We start from the raw sequence: 19,947 nt of genomic DNA on the forward strand, positions 1-19,947 counted from the left end.
TATGGTCTGTTTTATGCGATTACAGTCACGTTAGAAACATTAAGACACAGGGGTGAGGGTTTGTGTTGCTGTAGTAGATGATAAACGGCTTCAAACACGAGCGTTTTCCAACCTTTACCTCTGCTACGAAGCTGCTGAATTATTAATGAGCTGAGCAGCTGCCTGGGGTTTGCCAGGCCAAAGCAGTCAACTCTGATAACACACCGACACGGAAAATCGACCCCGACCCCCAAATATGTACTAAATGTCAGTCTGAACGTTGTTGTATGAACTTAAACATTGCATCTCGACCCCCTTTATGTGACTTATATATACGTATGACGCGCGTTTGCTTCGTGCCGAGCGACATATATCTCTGAGATCGATTGGCTTTGCCTCGGCAGAGATGTGAAACTCCCATTGATTGATCTCCACTACACTCCCTGCTGACCAGAGAAAACACAGCGAAAGCGAGAGGGGCTTTAAACTGGACTAATTCTGTCCACCTTTATTTGACGGATAAGGTAGCTGTCTGCGCACTCGCATAATATGAACTAACCCGGCGGTAGCACCGTGAAACCGCCGGCGTAACTTGAAAACAGCACAACGTTTGCTAGCTTGTAATGTCGGCAGTTGGACTTGTTTTCCCCTCTAGACCCCGCTTCCCTTTAGCCTCGGGCTAGCTGGAAAATCGACATTATGCTAATGAACGAGCAGGTATAGTTCGCCGATGCAGAGGGGTGTAACTTCACTGTACAGCGGGTAGTCCGTTTGAATTTAGCTGCAATTTAATCAACGCACCCGTGCCGATAAGGTTGCTTCACTGTAGGATACCAGGGCGGCTGGTTTTCTTTTAGTTTGCTAACGCTCGACAGCTAGCCATCTTGCCTGTGTTTGGGATTTAAGTATTAAACCCGTCTAGCATTTAGCGGCGGATATTAACTTCAGTTACAGACGCTTGTTTATTTTTTACTTCCACAAATGACGTATCCGTTTAGAACCCAGCCAGTTTGAGACCAGTGCCTTTAAAACACTTTGTTTTACTGTGGAAAACCCGGCAGCGTTCCTCTGTGAACAGACAATAGAGAAGCTTAGACTTGCTCAGTTTTGTTCTAGTGTCGATGAAAACTACTGATAACAAAACTGCGTTTTCATTATAGAATCATAAACTGTATCCTCTTTTTTGGGGGCAAATGTTAATGCTTGTGCGCGTATATAAGTGGTGAAATGAATTAATAAGCGGATATTTTCGTTACGCTGTTGAGGACTGTGCTTCTAGGTATCTCACCTCATTATGTTTAAACAACAGCTTTAAATGCTTCAGAAAATACTCGCAGTTGCCGGTCGTCGTCAGCGTTAATCAGGTGGACCGAGAGACGCGCAGAGGCGGTGTGAAGAGGAAGGGAGGCTCCTGTCCGTTTCTGGACGTCCGTCTCTCTTGCACTACCTTCATCACGTCCATCCACTACAGTCCCCTGCTCCTCCCTCCCAGTCATGGACCCCCCGAGGACTCGGTCGCGGTCTCGGTCTGGCTTCTATCATTTCGGCATGAACGGCGGTGGAGGGAACAGTGGCGGTGGTAGCAATGTCGGTACCGGCAGCTTGATGAGCGCCAGCGGAGGAGGGGTGAGCTACCCGCAGCAGAGCAACTCTGGCTGGGCTCCCCACCACGGTGGCCGTAGCTACTCCGAGAGCCAGCAGCAGCAGCAGCAGCACACACAGGGGAGCTACATGTCCGCAGGGGCTCAACGCCACTCTTCGCTCGGAGCCCACAGACACCCCGGGGCCGGTAAGCAGCCTTCCGTAAACAGGGCCTGAAGCCCGGCCAGATGCATCCTCACACGCACACACACACCCCGAGGGATTCATGCAGACCACTGGCAGCAGAACAGGTTCTGAGACATTTAATTGAAACAGACTTGCTTTCACTGCCAGGTGATGCTTGAAGAGCCAAGCAAATGTCATGTCAGGGGAAGTAGTACAGGCTTGGCTTCAGAGTTTGAGTTGTATTTACTTAGGTAAATAGAAGGACGCACCAGGTTCCTCAACGCCCTGTTTTGTATGTCACTGCCTGGCTGGTCTTATATTTGTAGTACATACTGTAGAGAAAGCACTTGGAGAGCAAAGATAGGTGATTGGTAAAAGATTTTTAAGTGAGTTTTTTCAGCTTTAGCTAAATAGATTTGAAAATCAAATTTGATAGCCGTAGGGCTTTCTAAATCGGGTTTGTCAATCTGGGTCTTGATTTCCATTTCAACCAAGTTATGGTAATATACAGTACTGTGTAAAAGTCTTATACCACCATCAGATGTGTTGTTTTTCCAATACTATGATCACAATATGCAATGATTTCTCCATCACTTTACTGAAAAACATTCAGAAAATATGTATGCCATTTTAAAATATCAAATTTTCAGGAAAAAAAAGCTTCTATAGTGGAGGTTTCTCCTATTGAGTGTGACCTACCCTTACACTTGAACAATAGCACAACCCTGACTTTCTTTAAACTGGAGTGGAATCCTAATTAATGTTTCTGGTAAAACCTGTTTGCACCATTATTTCGTCGAATAATATCCACTGTGAAAAAGCTTTATTACACCAGATTTATTCAAGACATGCCTTAGCATTACATATAAATGGTTTATGAGTTAAATGTATTGACAGCTTGAAAATATAGCTTGGTATGAAAGTTGTCTTATCAAGCTTGAATTATAATGTTCTCAAATGTATTTCTTTGTCCATGAACCAAAAATATAATTGATTACCAAAATAGTTGATCAATTTAGTAATCGATCAATAATCGATTAATTGAGTAATTGTTCCAGCCTTAATTACATGTGGGGGGTTTTCCAAGGAAAAACAAATGTCTTTTTCGCAGTTATTCACACAACTGCCAAAATCTCTTATCTCATCAGATTAACCATTGTTTTGTTTTTTTATAATCCTGAATCTGGATCTGTGTCTGCATCACCATCAAAATGTAATTATCTCGTTGGGCCAGAAAATGTAATCAAAATCCACACTTTACCTTTTGAGTTATGCCGCTCTCAGAAGGACAAACCTCCTAGGCAGAGGTAATTATTTCAGTAGGGGTTTAACACTGCAAAATGTTCCCATGGACAGTCCAGGGACCTCATTTATGTAACTGTGCATGGTATGCCTGAGACGTTGTTTTACATAGGAAACGCAGAATTAAAAGTATGTAGCAATGTCCCAACACAAAGAAATTGAGAAATTACCAGTGGAGTTGATTTGTCCCCGGTCTTTGTCAAATTCAAATGTATTTGTATTGCCTACGACTCAACTGGCTTTTCATACCCACATACCCAATTAAAATTGCACTTCACCAAAGCCTCTTTTTATTGATCTCATTGACACCAGATTGACAGCCGGTTTCTATTGTTGACTATTGGAAAGTGTCTGGAGAAACCTTCTGTCATACCAGATTGGATCCCTGCACAAGTGTAGTCAATGAATTAAAGCGGTCTTTTAATGGGCCTCTGTAATAGTAATAGTGTTGCCAAACACTGAAAATAACCCACACAGAGGACACACACACAGAAACACATGCTTCCTGAATTGAAAGACTACACAGTGGTTTGTGTGAATGTCCCTGCTGTGTGAGCTGCCTTCTTTCTCTTAGCAGTTGCACATGTCTCTTTGTAGATGGCTAGGTTCCGTTTTCCTTTTTTATGTGTCAATTTTCTCACCGTGTTTGCTTATTTGTTTGTGTCCCTGATTTTTTTTTCAACCTTTCTTTTTAATCCTCCTCATTCACTCCCACAGTTTCAAAATGTGAGTGTTGCATCCCACAGCATACCAGCCTTGTAATTTGATAGCAGCTAGTTTTAGAGATCTTCATTAACACTGTCATGAGATCTCTCCAGCTTATGTTTGGTAAAATACAGTAGGTTGTTTATTTTTGCCTCGGTTCCTCAAAATAATAGATGAATTCTCTGCATCTCAGATAATGAACAAGATTAATCTTCTTCTTGGTGACAGCTGATACTCCCGATTTTTTTTTTTTTATCATTCCAAAGTGAATGTCAGTCCTCAAAGAAATTATGTCACCCCTCCCCTGTAGCCATGCTTGGAGGAAGCAAGGTCATGTGCTCGCCAGCAGAACCTGTCCAGTCTGGCTCACCATCCCCTCTTCTATGTCCCTGGGTAAATCAGTATTAACAGACCTAGTGCTTCACAAAACACATGGGTGGCTGAGTCCAAGGACCCTGTGAGGTTTAAAGAAAAAAAAAAAAAAAAAAGATGGTTCATGAATAAAGATATAACCCAGCATGTTGGCCCTCCTGTTGGCGAGTCAGTCAACCAACCATCCCTCTGTTCTCCTCAGCCACTCACGGGGTGTCTTTGAGCTGTCACTGTTGCAAACTTCACATGGCTCTGGAGTAGTGTCGGAAAGACAAGAAAGAGGTGGAAGTGGTTTTCAGATTTTTATTTATTAGTTGTTTTTTTTTTATCTGAGGAGCCTGAAGGGGCTGATTTTGTGAGGGAGGCATTTATGTTAATATAAGGACATGGGGGAGGAAACTTTCTTTCCTCTTTTTGGTGATTAAAGGTTTTTCGGAGGGCTGCTTAAAGGAAACTTGTCAGCTGTGTTCAAGGACATTCTTCTTAAGCTGCTGAAATGTCTGAGTGCACATGCTGCATCCAGATTGCTCATGTAGAGTCTTAGATAAACAGCTTGGAGAGCATTGTGTTTTTCTGAGATTATGCTCATGGCATTATTGCTTTATTCAGTGATGTGATTATTTTATTTTTTCTGTATTTTATGTTTTATATATTTATTCATATCAGAAAAATATTGTTTTTTGATGATTTTTGTAATCACTTGCTCTTATCAAAAGGAATCAAAAAGACACAATACTGAGCAGTTGTTGCAGATGTTTCCCAACACAGACATGAATCCAGACTTTTTTCTAATGGTGAGCTTCTATAGGAAGTACTATATTATTGTTATTGTTATTATTATTATTATTATTATTGTTATTATAATATTATTTGTCTAATTATTATTGTACTTTGCGATTAGTTGTTTTTTCCATTAATTGAGCTTATGAAATGTGATAAAAGTTAGATTAATATGCATTTGATTTCCAAATATTGGGGAAAAAAGGAAAGAAAAGCACATTTTAATTTGTGAGAAACTGAAACCTGGTATCTCCCACCATTTCTGCATGATGAAGGACAATGATTATCAACATCTGCAGATTATCTCTCTTAAAGGAATGTATCAACTGTTGACCTTCTACATCAGTGTTGGTAAAACTTTTTTTATGGGGACCCACTTTTTAAAGATGACAAATTTGTGATCCACAGTGCACAGTATCAATTTCTGACTATTTTTACTTTCATTTCTCTAACCGTTTAATTTCATTGTTAAACAGTAAAATGTATATGTTTAACAAATGTAGCACACCTTCAATTTTTTTCCCGTGTTATTGAATAGATATCCATACAAATCTTAAGGTAATGATTGGCGAAAAGAAGACTTAGTCTCTGGGAATGATTGCTCTAGTACAGTATTAAAGAAAAGCACAATTCTGATGATGAGTTTATGTCTAGAGACAAAAGCTATAATCTAGATTTATGAGTGTTTCACCTTGGGATACCGACTAGATGCTCCAAAATGTGTGATGTGTGTGCGTCTGTTCCTGTGAGCGTGCATGGCAGGCTTTTCATGGTAGATCAGAGGGAATGATTTGTCTGAAAGAGCCAGAGAAGATGAGTCCAGTATGACATCTTCCAGCGATGGCTTCCTCCCTCATCTGCCCGTTTCAAGCAGGAAATTTAAAAACCTGTTTCAAAGACAGTCTCTTGGTTACAACAGGGGACCACTCTCTGTGATCTCAGGTGCACTTTCTTATGTTGAATATTGTGATGGCAGGTCTGTGCACCCAAAGCACATCAGCTGTGCTGCAATCACTTTTTGGTTACCACTCTGGTCTTAGAACGAGGGAAAAAAATCAAAGGCAACTAGCTGCTCGTTTGTTGCTCTGCTGGTTCAGAAAACCTTTGTCCATGCCTCATGTGACATGGATGTTTTTGTCAGTTCTCTTATCTGATTGTTTTTTTTTTCTTATGTGGCCTGTAGGAGGAGTGCTACATTTTCATCCAGACAGTGTGTGCAATGACGATGGGGACAAAGTGAGTATGAAATATGAGCGCTGCCGGTTTCCTGCCCTTCTCTCCTGGTTTGAATAGGATTTGTGTATCATTGTTGTCTCTAATTCATTTTACCTTTTGTCCGACCTATTTTTCTTTTTCCCCTTAATGCAGATGGAAGACAGCCCAAGCCCCAAGAGGCAGCGTCTTTCCCAGCAGTCCATGTTAGATCTGAGCTCTGCACCTCCCTCCACTCCATCCTCTCCCATACGCCCATGGGAGCTACCTCCCAGTCGCAGACCACACCCCCACTACATACCAGAGAGATGCCACACACCTGTCCGAAACCGTCGCAGGTGAGTGTGCGTACATGTGGCAGAAATACACATTATCTTCAGATATTGACAAATACACATGGCATTGTCTTCAGAATTAGTCTGGTTATTGTCTAGTTTATTAAATGTCAAAAATAGTTTAATTATGTTACTCAAATGATGGAAATTCCCATCACAAATTACACAATCACTTATTTATATCCTAAAAATAGCTTTTTCTTTCATTCTGACAAGCAGTCTGAACACGACGTGTATATGAAAAAAACTATATCTTGTCTCACTTAAATCAGGGAGAAGTTATATTACAATATTTTCCAACTCATGCCATGCTGAAAGGTTGTTTTTTTTAATTTTTTTGCCAAAGGCAAGCAAAGAAATAGTCATCAGATTACCAGAATAGATCTTAAATTATCAAAGAGTCAAAACAACCCAAATTGCTTTTGATAAAAATGTGTAAGATTCACATTGATGCTGTAATGATGGTGTTCATTAGGGCTGTTGATAGATTTCATGGAATTGGCTTTTAAAAATACTTGTCATGTCTTCACACAGTTTGACATCGCACAATCTTTTCTTTTTTTGATCACATGTAAAAAATTGACTGCAGTACAGCTTCTTCTCCCTCTTATTTAGTTTTTTCTTGTTTCTTTCACCTCAGCCCTCCAGTGAGACGACAGCGAGGCCGGAGAGATCGACTGACTCGCCACCACCACCACCACCACGCTCACAACAACCACCATCACTACAACAGCAGCAACAACAACCACCACCACCACCACCACCACCACCACCATCATCACCCCAACGCCCACCATCATCATCACCACCACCACCTGCATTCCCACCATGGTCCATCCTCAGCCCACCAGGATGAAAACTACCGTCATCCAGCTCCACCTCAGGGCTTCCCACCTTACAGCCAGCAGCCACCCCGAGGGCCAGGGCCTGACGAGCGCTCAGGATACCACCCTGCAAACCCTTCCCCCAGGCCCCTCCACCAATCACCAAATCTGTCTCCCAGGCTGCTGCACCCTGCAGCCCATCCACACCCACACCCTCACCCGTCCCAGCAACAGAACAGTGTGGTGCTAGACATCCATGAACAGGTGAGTGCAGTTTGTTTGGGGAAGAAATCAGTACACACAGTTACGAAAGTACAAACATCGTTCCAGTAAAGCCCCTAAAATGAGAAAACATAACCTGCTCTTGATTACTTGCAGTATTCTTATGGTCAACTTTTCTTGTGCATTTGTGTCTCCTTAACATACACTCACAAAAGCAAACTTTAGATATGGTTTATAAAACTTAGTTCTTTATGGGTGAATTATAGCTCCATTGTATAACTAACATTGTGAGCTTTTCATGATGTGTATAGTGTAACCTCACACCCCATTGTGATCCTGCAAAGCTTTCTGAAAGAATGGCTTTAGCCATATTGAAACATTTCCCTTTCAACGTTCATTGCACTATTTATTTCACTACCTTAGTTATGTTTCAGAGAACCAGGGATAACTCGTTAACCTAAAGTTTGTTGCCGTCGCGCTTAACTAGCCAGCTGTTCTGCTTTGTCTTCCCTCCCATCAGCCATGATGTAAAATACACCACCCTGTGTCACCATAGACACAGAAAACACTGCTATACTGGGAAACACAGAGACAGTTTTGTGGAAATGTTGACTCATTTGACGATGGTTTGAATTTAATAGACATCATCTACATCATTTTCTTGCAATTTCCTCATCGCCGTATAGGTCAAAGTTCCTGTTAACACATCTGGTTTCTGCACTTGTTTCTTCCAAGTGATGAATGATTCTGTTCACTCTGTCTTCAAAGTCTCTGGTTAGCCCTGTGGTGTGTATCATAAAAGCCTTGTTAATTAATGGCCTTAATTAAATTAAATAAGTCTGCATTATGTGTAAAGTATGTGATATTTCCTCTGATCTCCACATTCAGGGTTCCGTTCCAGTATCATATCCTGTGTCTCCTGCGGGGGCCCCACCTGGCCTGCCGCCTCGTTCTGCCCCTCAGCAGATCCCAGCGTGCTCTGTGGTTTTTAGTGGACAGCACTACCCCGTTTGCAGCGTCCCTCCTCCTGTGAGTGTTTTTCTGTTAAATCATATTTTGTTACCACATTTAGTTTTATTGATGAGTTTTCTTTATTTGGTGTTTAAAAAATTACATTTTGCATTACATCCTAAAATAACTTTATCCTTTTTCCCTTTCTGTTAGGTCCTTCAAACGTGTTCGGTTCAACACTTACCAATGCCCTACCCCTTCCCATCATTGCTGTCCAGTGACCCAGCCTTTCTGCTCCCCCCTCCTCACCTCCCCCACCCAACACATCTTTCGCACCACCCACCTCATTTGCCACAGCCTGGACAGTTTGGACCCTATCCCACACAGCAGGCAAGATCGGTGAGAAGCCATGTGTACAGTATAGTGTAATGATGTGTTGATGGCAAATTTGTCTGAAAAACTTCTGAGTTTATAGGCTGAGATAATGACATCTTAACCTGCGATTTTGTTTTTCTTCATGGTAGTCCGCTTCTTTCTGTGTTCCACTTGTGTTAAGTGAAATGGTGGTTGTGTACCAGTAAAGCTTCTTTATAATGGGTAATTCATATTTAATTTATTAGGGGTGTCGCAATTTCCTCTCATCTCCTTTAGTGGTTAAAGATACTGTTTTGTTATATATGAAGCCATGCACCTGTGAGTGTCTGTTATATTAAAGTGAGTAAATCAACATATGTTAACTAGGTGCAAGTTGATAATGCAATTAAAGAAGAAATATCTTTGGGTATTGGCATAATTGTCCATGATGATTATTGTTTGGTAATGATTTAATATTAAGCACTCCAAAATTTCCTGCATGCTTTGTAAAGGTTATTGTTGTTGAACTTGGTACTGCAGCTTTTTGCCTTGAAGCAATTGTTTTTTTCTATAGCTTTGATATTTGATGATATGACATTTAACATGACTGTTTATATGATTGAATTTTTATCACATATTTTCTATCTTGAATGACACGGTGTTGTGTCATAGCACAGGGCTTCTGGGAGTTTGCGTGTTCTCCTCAATCTGTTTCTTGGGATGTTGTGATTTTCTCACTCAGTCCAGGTAGAAATATTAGAGCTGTATGTGTTGAGCCTCTCACCAAGTGTCAGTTTTGATTCCTCCTTGTGGCTGTTGCTGTGCATGAAAATAATCTTTTCCTCTGTTTTTCTCAGCCATTACAGAGGATAGAAAATGATGTGGAGCTACTTGGGGAGCATCTATCTTTGGGTGCTGGGATCCACTATCCACCTGCTACCCACCCAGCCCTTACCCCACACTCCACACAACTTCACTTCCTCTCCCATGACCCCTTACCACAGGAGTTCTTTGGAGTGGTGAGCAAGAAGAATAATTTGATAGTTTTCGTTTTATAGTTTTCAGCCTGTAAAATGGAAATTGTGTAAATGATCTATGTATATATTTTTAATCTTGTCCTAGTCCTATCCAAACTTCATTCCTCGACGTCTCCCTGGGCGACGGTATCGTTCACAACAGCCACTGCCACCTTCGCCTTACCACCCCAGCCTCCTGCCTTACTTCCTGTAAGTAACTCCTTACAGTAGCTTACCAAGAAAAGAAAGATTAGAAGAAAAGGCTTATTTTTGTCATTTATATTAGTCCTGTGTTCTCAAGAGTGTTGCTTTTATTGGTAAATGTATTATTCATGCCTAGAGAAGTTAACATTATTACATTAGTATGTTCAAGGTCCTGAGCCTTGAACATACAAAATATTTCTTAGGCAGTGTCAGATCATAGCATAATGCAGCATAATTTGATTTTATGGTCAAATTAACTTGACCTATTCTTTGTTAAATCTCCTTTAGTTCAATGCTGCCAGTCCAGCCCACAGGTCCTGCGATCAGCTTAGAGCTGGATGTTGACGATGGAGAGGTGGAAAACTATGAGGTTTGTCTTCATATTTTAAAAATATTTTTTGTTTTTCTGTTGTTGCTGATACTTGGTTTTCCTCTCTCAGGCCCTCCTGAACCTCGCAGAGCGCCTGGGAGAGGCCAAACTCAGAGGACTGACCAAGGGAGACATTGAACAGCTTCCCTCCTATCGGTTCAATCCAAATAACCATCAGTCTGAGCAAACATTGTGAGTGCCTTTTACAGTCACCAGGCCATAACCTGCGAGAGGATGAATCTGTTATTAATGATATTTTCCGTTACCTGAGACAGAGACAACAGTGAACATAATGAGCTAAATGTCCTAATTTTTGGCACACATTTAAAAAGTCATAAGACTATTGCAGTACTCTATACAGTACACTATAATCCATTTAAACATATACACACTTGTAAGGGACCAACAGACATCATCTATCAATGGCTCTGTGTGTCACATGGAGAATATGTGAAACAGCAGATTGGCAGTGTTCTTGTAAGTTGTATGATCATACCTGTTGTGTTGCAGATGTGTGGTATGTATGAGTGATTTTGAGTCCCGCCAGCTGCTGCGAGTCCTGCCTTGCAGCCACGAGTTCCACGGGAAGTGTGTTGACAAATGGCTGAGGGTAAGTACACACTGCACTGTTTCTCCTCCTGGGGCTGAACTTTTCAAGTCAAAGTGTAAGTCTCTATTTTTTGGGGGGTTAAGTGTCCAGGCAGTGCCACTTTTGCGGTCTCAGTTTTTAAGAACCATGTTCACTTGAATGAATTGACGCTTGCACCTATTTAGAAGTGAAGTGAAGTGAGAATTTCGCTTCTTAAAAAATCCTGTTCAGTAACAGAAATGAACATCAGGCTTGTGTCTGAATGTTCCTTAATTCAGTTTAAAAGAGTCTGAAATCTGAAAACCACACTAAACCCCAGTAAAGGATCATCGGAACAATCTGTCAACATGTGATCTCCCTCTGAAAATGATAAAAGTGGCCTTTTACTGCCAAGTTACTGTGGTGATTGTAACATAGTCTTGTGATTTTAGAGGGATCAGGCTTTGCACAAAGCCTCCTGGTGAATTTTCATGTTTAGTGACTGTTCAAGTGTAAAGTTTTGAGACTAAGTATTTTGTGATTCACGTCATGACTGAAAGTCCATCCTGACTCTGAACCCTAACTTCTTCCCTCTGTGTCTCTTCAGGCTAACAGAACGTGCCCCATTTGTCGGGCCGATGCCTCAGAGGTTCAACGAGACTCAGAGTGACCACATGAAGGTGCCAGACTCTCCGCTGTCTGTCTGACACATTCAGTACTGCCTGCTCCGATTCTCATGACACACATGGGTGCTTGTTGTATACACACACACACCATTTCTCTCTTTGTACAGCACACTCGTCTGTTTTCTCTCTTTGATTTTCTCACTTCTCACAGTTACGTGCATCACCCTGTGAGAATTTCTCTTGCTCAGCTCTTTTACCGTCTGTCATCTTTCCTTTAAATGTACAAACACAGGGTCCTCGCAATTGACCCACCTTACTGCAGTGATGTGTGTGTGTGAGAGATTGGGACAGAGTGTATGTTTGTGTGCATACATGCACCTGAAATGTTCAGTATCGTATGGTCAGACTTATGGTGCTGGCTGTGATGTGTGTACGTGCGTGCGTGTGTGTGTTTGGCAGATTAATAGGTGTCCTGGAGCATGCCTGAGTTCCTGTTGTGTGTCACACAACACTAACAACATCTGAGGTTTTTTTTTGTCATCCTGAGTTTACTATGTTTATGCACTGTGTGTGTGTGTGTGTGTGTTATAGACTTTGATCCTTTTCTTTAGTTTGACACTAAGGGTCCATGCTGCCACTCATTTACCTATTTGTTTGGTTTGTTTCAGCAAAATTATTATTATTATTATTATTATTATTATTGTTGTTATCAGTTATAGGTGATTGTTTCCTGCCCAGCTGTTACCTCATCATTCCGGCTTTGGTTATCTTTGATTACAAGCGCTTTACGGCACCACTTTTGAAATTAAGCACATTATATTATGCAGTTTTCTTTTTTCGTTATTTTATTAGAAACAATAAGTTTGTTTGTGACTTTACAATGGCACATGTGTTACATATTATACATATATACACTGTATAAATCTATGAATATCTGTATACCAAATAAAAGGCTTAATATTAACTTTTTAAACTTAGCATTTTGTATCTTATGTTTTGCAGTGAAAAATAAATTAAATGTGTCTGGATTTCTGTGTTAAGTAACAAAGACTTCTTAAATATAATGCTTTGGTGACTTGTCATTATAAACTTCTCTAAGTGGGTAATGGCTAAAAGCTGCCACTAGGTGGTGATGCTGCTCTTTCAGACAAAACAAAACCTTTTAATATTTTGGTCTCCTAAATACATGCACTAGTTTACACGTTTAGGCTTCACAGCCTAGGCTTGGGAAAAGAACATAAACATGTGTTTTTGATGGTTGTAGATTTGGAAGTGTGAGTGACTGCTTCACTATTGTGTTTTTCAGTCACTCTAGGCAGATGTGATACGTCTATGGTGTTAAAGATCAATGCCTTCCTCACGAGATGGTAAACCTCACGATGCTCCCACTTGATGCATAGGGTAGGTTTACACAAGCATAAATAAATAATAACAGTGGCCATGATTAATTTGGCTTCTATTTTTGATTGATTTGAGTTTTAATGCAACTAAAAAATACTTAATGATTGAAGGTAAATCAAGGATAGCGAGAGCACATTAATCAAACTTGGAAAACAAACAAAGAGTATACAATACTCAAGCATTCATTATTATTAGAGACAACTGACTGAGTTCTCAAATACTGCTAATAATCTATAGTAGATGGATGATAGATGGAGCAGGTGAATCTAAAAAAATCAATAGTAGTGAATGCATGTAATGCACACAGTGAATGCATATGCTGAGAGAACATACAACATTCCACAACCAAGCATGAATTATTGTAGACAACTTAATTAGTTTGTCATTTTGAAATCTTGTAAATGAACAGGTGAATAAACACAACACATGAATTGAAACTTGAGAGAACAATGCACTTCATCGCAGACAACTTGCAAGTTTCTCATTGTGAGAAATTAGATTAGAGGAAGATAGAAAGATGGACAGAGCAGGACAATCAACAGAGAGTTGAGTTAAGCATTTTGAAATGCTGTTAAACACCAGTAAATAAATAGAGCAGGTTAAAATAAATGAAATCCATAGTGAATGCACATGAATTGAAACTTACTGAACAAAGAAAGTACAATAACCAAGCATTAATTATTGTGGACAACTTGATGAGTTTGTTAATGTGAAATACTCCTCTATGGTTGACGAATGAAGTGACTGAGTGCTGGTGAATGTAAACACAGAATAAACACATTTTATATAACCAGGTATTAATCACTGTGGACAACTTGATGAGTATGATATTGTGAAATGCTCTCATTACTTAATAGAGACAAATGCCTGTGAATAGGTAAAGGAGTCACTCTTCTTCACTGGCAGCACATGTGTGTGTCCACACCTGTGTTTCTCTGGCAGCTCATGCCTTCAGTGGATGATCAGAAATGAAGCTACTATAAGTTGTGTTAATACAATTTACAATACAATAGAATTCAAAATGGCAGACGAAGTCAGCTTGAGGGTGAGCAGCTTGCACGGAGCTGATGCTGGAGAAACAAAGAAAACAAATGTAATTGGGTTTTTTTAATGTGGGAAGTTTACAAAGTACACATGAGCAGTGTGACAGATGGCTCCTGCTCCAAGGGAAATCTCTTCATTTTAGGAATATCACTTGTTGTTGCTGATTAATGTAAACTCCTATTCCTGAGGGTTACAGTGAATTATGCTCTGACTTTAGAAAGGGGGTAAGCGGACCTGAAACCAAAACTGCTTGTTTCATGGATCTCGTGTCAGATCCAGATTCCCACAGACCTAAGTATCTTAAATGTTTCAAAATGAAGAGAAAAGGAGGCAAAACAATCACAGAGAGTCTCAAAATGACCAAAACACAACTCAACTGTTAAAAGAGGATGTATATGATGAAGACTGCATCATCATGACCACACCTGAGCACTATAGTGTGGTCTGCTCTTCTTCATATGCAGGTGTGACCTTAACCTTCAGATTCAAGGTTGGACTGAATCTAACATTTTTCCTTCTTTGATCATTTGCTTAAAATTGCTTAAACTCTTGTCATGTAAAATGGACAAGGATGATACAGTATATGCTTTGAGAGCCTTCTACCTTCTGCTATCCCTCTCTTTTCACTATGTTCTCTCTTTTTGTTTGTTCCACCACTTCCATTCTTTGCTTCCTTGCCCTTCTCTTCCTCCTCTTGTTCTTAATCCAATCACTGTTTTAAGTGTTTCTTCTTCTTTTCAGGTCTCTGTCTTAGATGTTCCTCCCCCTCCTTTCTTTTCTTTCCTTCGTCCTCTTCTCCCTCTTTGCCTCTGCCTGTGAATACCACCCACACTCCTTTAAGCAGCTTCCTCTGCAGAGCTCTGAAGTGGAAATGATGGGAATGTTCTGCCTAAAACTGTCTTCCCAGTGATTCAACTTGGGGAACAAACCCGATTTGTCTTGTCTTGCTTTTCTCCCTTTTTCTAACTAAGTTCATCTTTTTTCCAACAGTCAAAACATACCACATTGCAGTCCTTTGCGGTTATATTTCCCTTTTTTTGTTGTTGAGCAAACCCAAATAACTTTCTTTCACAGTGACACTGCCGCTGGCCAAGAGGCGTCCCACTGGTGAAAATGTTGGTTTGAACGTTTTTGTCTTTGGCTGGTTAGTTGTCTACAGCCAGTCATGCTCGACTGGCTGTCCTCAGGATGTGCTGGGACGGGTGACATGTTCCTACAGTATCTGTGAAGAAGTCTGTCAGCTGAAGGTCAAAGAAAGGGGAAGAATAACATTTATAAGAAGAGGAATCACCAGAATTTTGTATATGGACTTTGTATATTCTCCCTGTGTGTTTGCGTTTGGGCGTTTTCTTAGGTTAATACACCAGTATAAGATTGGCTCGAGCTGACCTTGTGACCTTTAAAAGATAAGACTATTTCCAAATAATAAATTACGTATAAAGTCAAGTCAACTTTATTTCTAAAGCAAATTTAAAAACAACCAGGGTTGACCAAAGTGCTTTACGAAGTAAAAAGGTGTAACAAGGCACAAAACATAAACTATAAACATGTTTAAAGTTAACCTGTAAAATAGTATCATCATGAAAAAGTCAGAAAATTAAGTCATCCATAGTTGAAAAGGTAGTTTTGTTAGGTAACCTACAAAAAGTCACAGTATATGGATAAAATAATTATTTAAAAGTTAGAACTCTTAAAATATATTAACCACAGTGGAAAGCACAGTACTGAATAATAATAAAAAAGGCGTAGAAACTTAGTTGTCTTAGATGATAAGCTACATCTAAGACAACTAAAATAAATTAAAAGACATAGAAACGTGGATAAAATTAACATCCTAACTGTAAACCACAATGAAAACGATTACAATTAAATAGAAAATAACATCAGCATCTTAAAAAAACAATGTCCAAGGCCAATGAAAATGGCATTATTACAGTATACCAATCGTTTAAATTACAGTGACTCATTGAAAGATGCAAAATCTGTCAACATATTTAGTCTATTTAGCAGATATGAAGCTTTGAATTTGACTATTAGTTTTGATGTAATACAATATTTACTCATGTGCTCCTTCCTTCAGCAGATAAATGTGAGAACATCCTTGTTTGTGTCAAACTCTCATCATCATCACATCATCATCATCACCTGCTCAGTGAAGCTCTAAAGTACAAATAAGGTATAGTAAAGACATTTACTATACCTTATGTTGTCGATTATGCTTTTATTCTGCCTCAAACAATGCGACGTTATCCAGGCTTAATCATCATTGTGTGAACTGACTTCACAGTGGTTTAAATGTAAAGTTATGCACTAATGCTTTAAGTAGAAAAATTAGGTGAGGTTGAGAGGTCAGGGGTCACATGTGAGCGTAATTTAACAGCTGGAAAAGCCACCAACACCCTCACATAGTGTGTGTGCATACAATTCAAAAGTGAAACTTAATATTTCGATCAACTTTGACCTGAGCTATACTTTCAAGTTTTAAAATAAATAAATACAATTTATTTTATTGATCAAGGCAACACAAACGTTTGTTGAATAATCAAAAACGTTTCCAAAAGAGGAATCTTTTTCTCTACTCACTTCACTTTCATTCTGTTCTCTTATGTTTAAATGAAAAAAGTCAAGGCTTTTACATCTCTGCCCTGTGAGCTGCCTTCGCTTGTATTTATCACCTCTTCAGGACATTTTCTGGCACAAACACTAACCTTGTCAGGACCAGTAGTGCTCATGGAGACCAAAACCTAGTCCTAATGAGGCAGAACCTAATTTCTGAGGTTTGACATAATTCAAAATATCGTTCTCCCTGAAAGAAGAAATAAACAGCCCAAACATGACTCGGCTAAAATGCTTTTGCTGATTTTTATTTACATTGTGAAGGATTTTACTTTTTTTATTTGTCCAATCCATTGATTTTGACCAGTATCAGACAGATACTGACAGATACTGATTCCCATCCCTATAGTTTAGACTGTCCAAATGAATGAAAGACAAAGCGGTGTCTGAAGAAGAGCAGCTCGGCAAACCTGTGTGTGTGTAGATATAACCGGAGCAGGCAGAGCTTAGTGGCCACATTTTCTTTTTATATACAAACAAGATGGAGAATCTGTGTTACCTGTCAGCTCTGGTTAGTCTATGCACACACTCACACGCACACACTTGTTGTGTCGTTCTTCCTTCTTCATCTTCTTCCTTGTTCTGTCTTTCACTGATATCACTGCACTCAGCGGCGTGAGATGTGTCAGCAGCTTCCACAAGAAACTGACTGTTATATTTATTTCATAGGGATTTCCCCTTCCTTACTCTTGGTGGCTGGCGGCCATGTCATCATGTTCTGAGCTGTCAGAGGACATCAGTGTTACTGCTGGGGCATGAGGTGTGTGTGTGTGTGTGTGTGCGTGTGTGTGTTTGTGTGTGTGAGAGGGGAGGGGGGGAGAGGGACAATATGAGGGACATGAGGAAGAAAGACAGAATTTAGAGTGGATGTATTGTAAGGGCTTGGTAAGCTTGGGTGTCAAACTCCCAGTCGATGTCCTCCGGCACTATACATTTATTTTAAAATTATAATGGGAATTGGCCCAAACTGACCAAGAGTGAACAATATTTTTATTGTTGTATCACATTATTAATTCAACCAATTCATGTTATTTTGATTTAAACACATCTGTCATTGTTACTGACAGATTAATTTTGCATCATAAATGTGTTTTTTGTTGTTGTGAACTTTGTATCAAAACAAACACTTTTACTTTGACATGGTGCAGTGCAATATCATCCTAAATATTTTAATTGCAGCATCATGATGGATTACCAAGATATGATTTTAATTTCTTGTTACTAATGTGTTTGACTTTTTTTTACTTGACCGGTCCCTTGACCGGCCCCTGGCTCCTTCCTGACCACATTAGAAGTTCACTGGCCCCCACGGGGTCATTTTGAGTTTGAGGCCCCTGATGTAAAGCGTTTCACTTTGACACGTACAGTACTTAGTCAGTGAGCTTTAAGACAGAGACATACACACAGCAGTGTGCGATGTGTGATGTACACTCATACACATACTAACACAATGAACACGGACAGCAGGGCCCTCCGGTCGTCTTCCCAGTCTGCTGGATAATTCTCTCTCTTGGGAACTGGTGTAGAGAGGAGCAACATTCATGAGGTCAAAGTAAACACTGTCACTGTGGTTTGTTGGCTTTTAGAGCTCACAAGAATATTGTTCAACAATATGAGTTGGTGTGAAATGTTATAAGGAAGTATACTTCCTCATCAAGTGTCATTTTCCTTCACCTCTTCCTTCTCATTGTAACTGTTGAGAATGAGCATCTATTGATTTTTTTAGAGGATCATCCACGTGCGCTGTGTTTTTACCATCATCAGTACACCTGCTGTTTGTCATTAATGAGGATTAAAGTTCTCATATATGAATCTAGTATCTGTCGAATTAATATATTCTTCATTCTTTTCTTCTTTCATGCAATTGTGCCGTGTCATAGAACGTAATTCATTTTACTCTTAACACACAGTAAATGTTTCCATGAAACACAAAAGTAACATTTTAAGTCATGAGGAAAAAAAAAAAGGTGACTTTCTCCAATGTTGCAATAAATGTGACTTGTGTTCTAGCACCACCACTGCAATTTGATTTAAGGGACCCATTTGCCATCTTTATTTCTACTTGTCCTTATTTCTGTCCCTTTGGTAATGATGTTTTGTCAGTTTTCTCCACTGATTTGAAATGATTTACGATGGTGAAAGGTGCGTCTGATGCCAGCTGTCATTTTCAGGCATATACACCTGCTCATGACAGTGTGTCACATCAGGTCATACACATGCAATTTATTGCCGTGTTTGAGTTATGGTGCCGAGATACAATCTGAGCCAGAGAAAATGAAAAAGTATTTGTCTCCAGTTGGGTCACAGAAAGGTTTAATGTGGCAAATGGACCAATAAGAGTCTCAGTAGATCACCTTCTGTCAGTGAGGGTGAGTACAGTGTGTGTCCTCTCAGAGATTTATGAGGTTCTGGTGGAACAAAGGGAGGAAGACAGATTTAATAGTATCAGACACTCTGAGAAAATACGAAAACATGTTTTATTTGATTTTAAATGTGTAGTTTAAATGATCCTTTCCTAAAGACAAAACCAATCACTACTAGTTGTTTTTAAAAACCCGTTTATTACACAATTTGATTTGTACAAACAGATTAGAAATTACAAACATACATTCAATGAGCAAGAAGAACTAATAAAGTAAAACAAGACTTAAAATAAAATCTAGGCAGACTGAGCAATGTCAAACAAACAAAGGGAAAATATTCTGTAAACTGTGATTTTGCAGGTCATTACAGTCAGAAAATAAATCTCATCTGACGATGATCTTCTTTTTCCTACAATTCAAGCATTTAAAACATACAGCAGATGAAGATGTGATTAGTAATCACTGCAGTAAGAGCCACTCACAGTCTTTAATGCTTAAAGAGACAAGTGAGAAGGGGAAACCCAGTATAGAACACTTTATCACCCATGAGTGGTTATGTTGATGTGAGTGCACCTGCAAAAATAAAATGTAAAGCCATACCTGAATCTTAAATAAGCCAAGAGCACTCAGAGCAAGTGCCACTACAATGACCAGTACACTCACACACATACTGATCAATGGAAATGGAACATTTTAATCCATTGTTGTGTTTTCATTATTATGTCAACTTGTTTAATTGTGATTTATTCGAAGTGGATGCCTCAAAGCTGAGATTTAAGAATATGTAATTACATGTCACATGACAAAATACACTTATAATCATTCTTTTATTTATCTTTTTATGTAGAGATCTTGTTTTTTTCTCTCAGAACCAAAACGGACATTTTTGTGTTCCAACACATTTATTTACCATAAGTATGGAAGAGTATGTGAGCC

The 19,947-nt window shown here is 39.5% G+C and overlaps 1 protein-coding gene across 3 annotated transcripts; it reads left to right on the forward strand.

Annotated features, from left to right (window-relative positions):
* The first annotated feature begins 366 nt into the window (after nucleotides 1–366).
* Nucleotides 367–17,427, forward strand: LOC122778299 (E3 ubiquitin-protein ligase RNF38-like). Of its 3 annotated transcripts, none has more exons than XR_006361428.1 (12): nucleotides 367–1,768; nucleotides 6,089–6,141; nucleotides 6,274–6,455; nucleotides 7,093–7,540; nucleotides 8,387–8,527; nucleotides 8,663–8,848; nucleotides 9,661–9,822; nucleotides 9,926–10,029; nucleotides 10,312–10,393; nucleotides 10,464–10,585; nucleotides 10,904–11,921; nucleotides 17,409–17,427. XR_006361428.1 is itself a non-coding variant. In XM_044040032.1 (12 exons), the coding sequence occupies exons 1-12, from the start codon at nucleotides 1,474–1,476 to the stop codon at nucleotides 11,629–11,631; spliced, it is 1,938 nt and encodes a 645-aa protein (XP_043895967.1). In that variant the 5' UTR covers nucleotides 371–1,473; the 3' UTR covers nucleotides 11,632–12,560. The 3 variants fall into 3 exon arrangements, 2 of the variants coding, with proteins under 2 accessions (XP_043895966.1, XP_043895967.1); XM_044040032.1 differs by lacking the exon at nucleotides 17,409–17,427 and having other exon boundaries at nucleotides 371–1,768; nucleotides 10,904–11,003; nucleotides 11,569–12,560; XM_044040031.1 differs by lacking the exon at nucleotides 17,409–17,427 and having other exon boundaries at nucleotides 10,904–12,560.
* The last annotated feature ends 2,520 nt before the right edge of the window (nucleotides 17,428–19,947 follow it).

This window comes from Solea senegalensis, linkage group LG12 (genome assembly GCF_019176455.1).
Source record: "Solea senegalensis isolate Sse05_10M linkage group LG12, IFAPA_SoseM_1, whole genome shotgun sequence".
Taxonomy (NCBI): domain Eukaryota; kingdom Metazoa; phylum Chordata; class Actinopteri; order Pleuronectiformes; family Soleidae; genus Solea; species Solea senegalensis.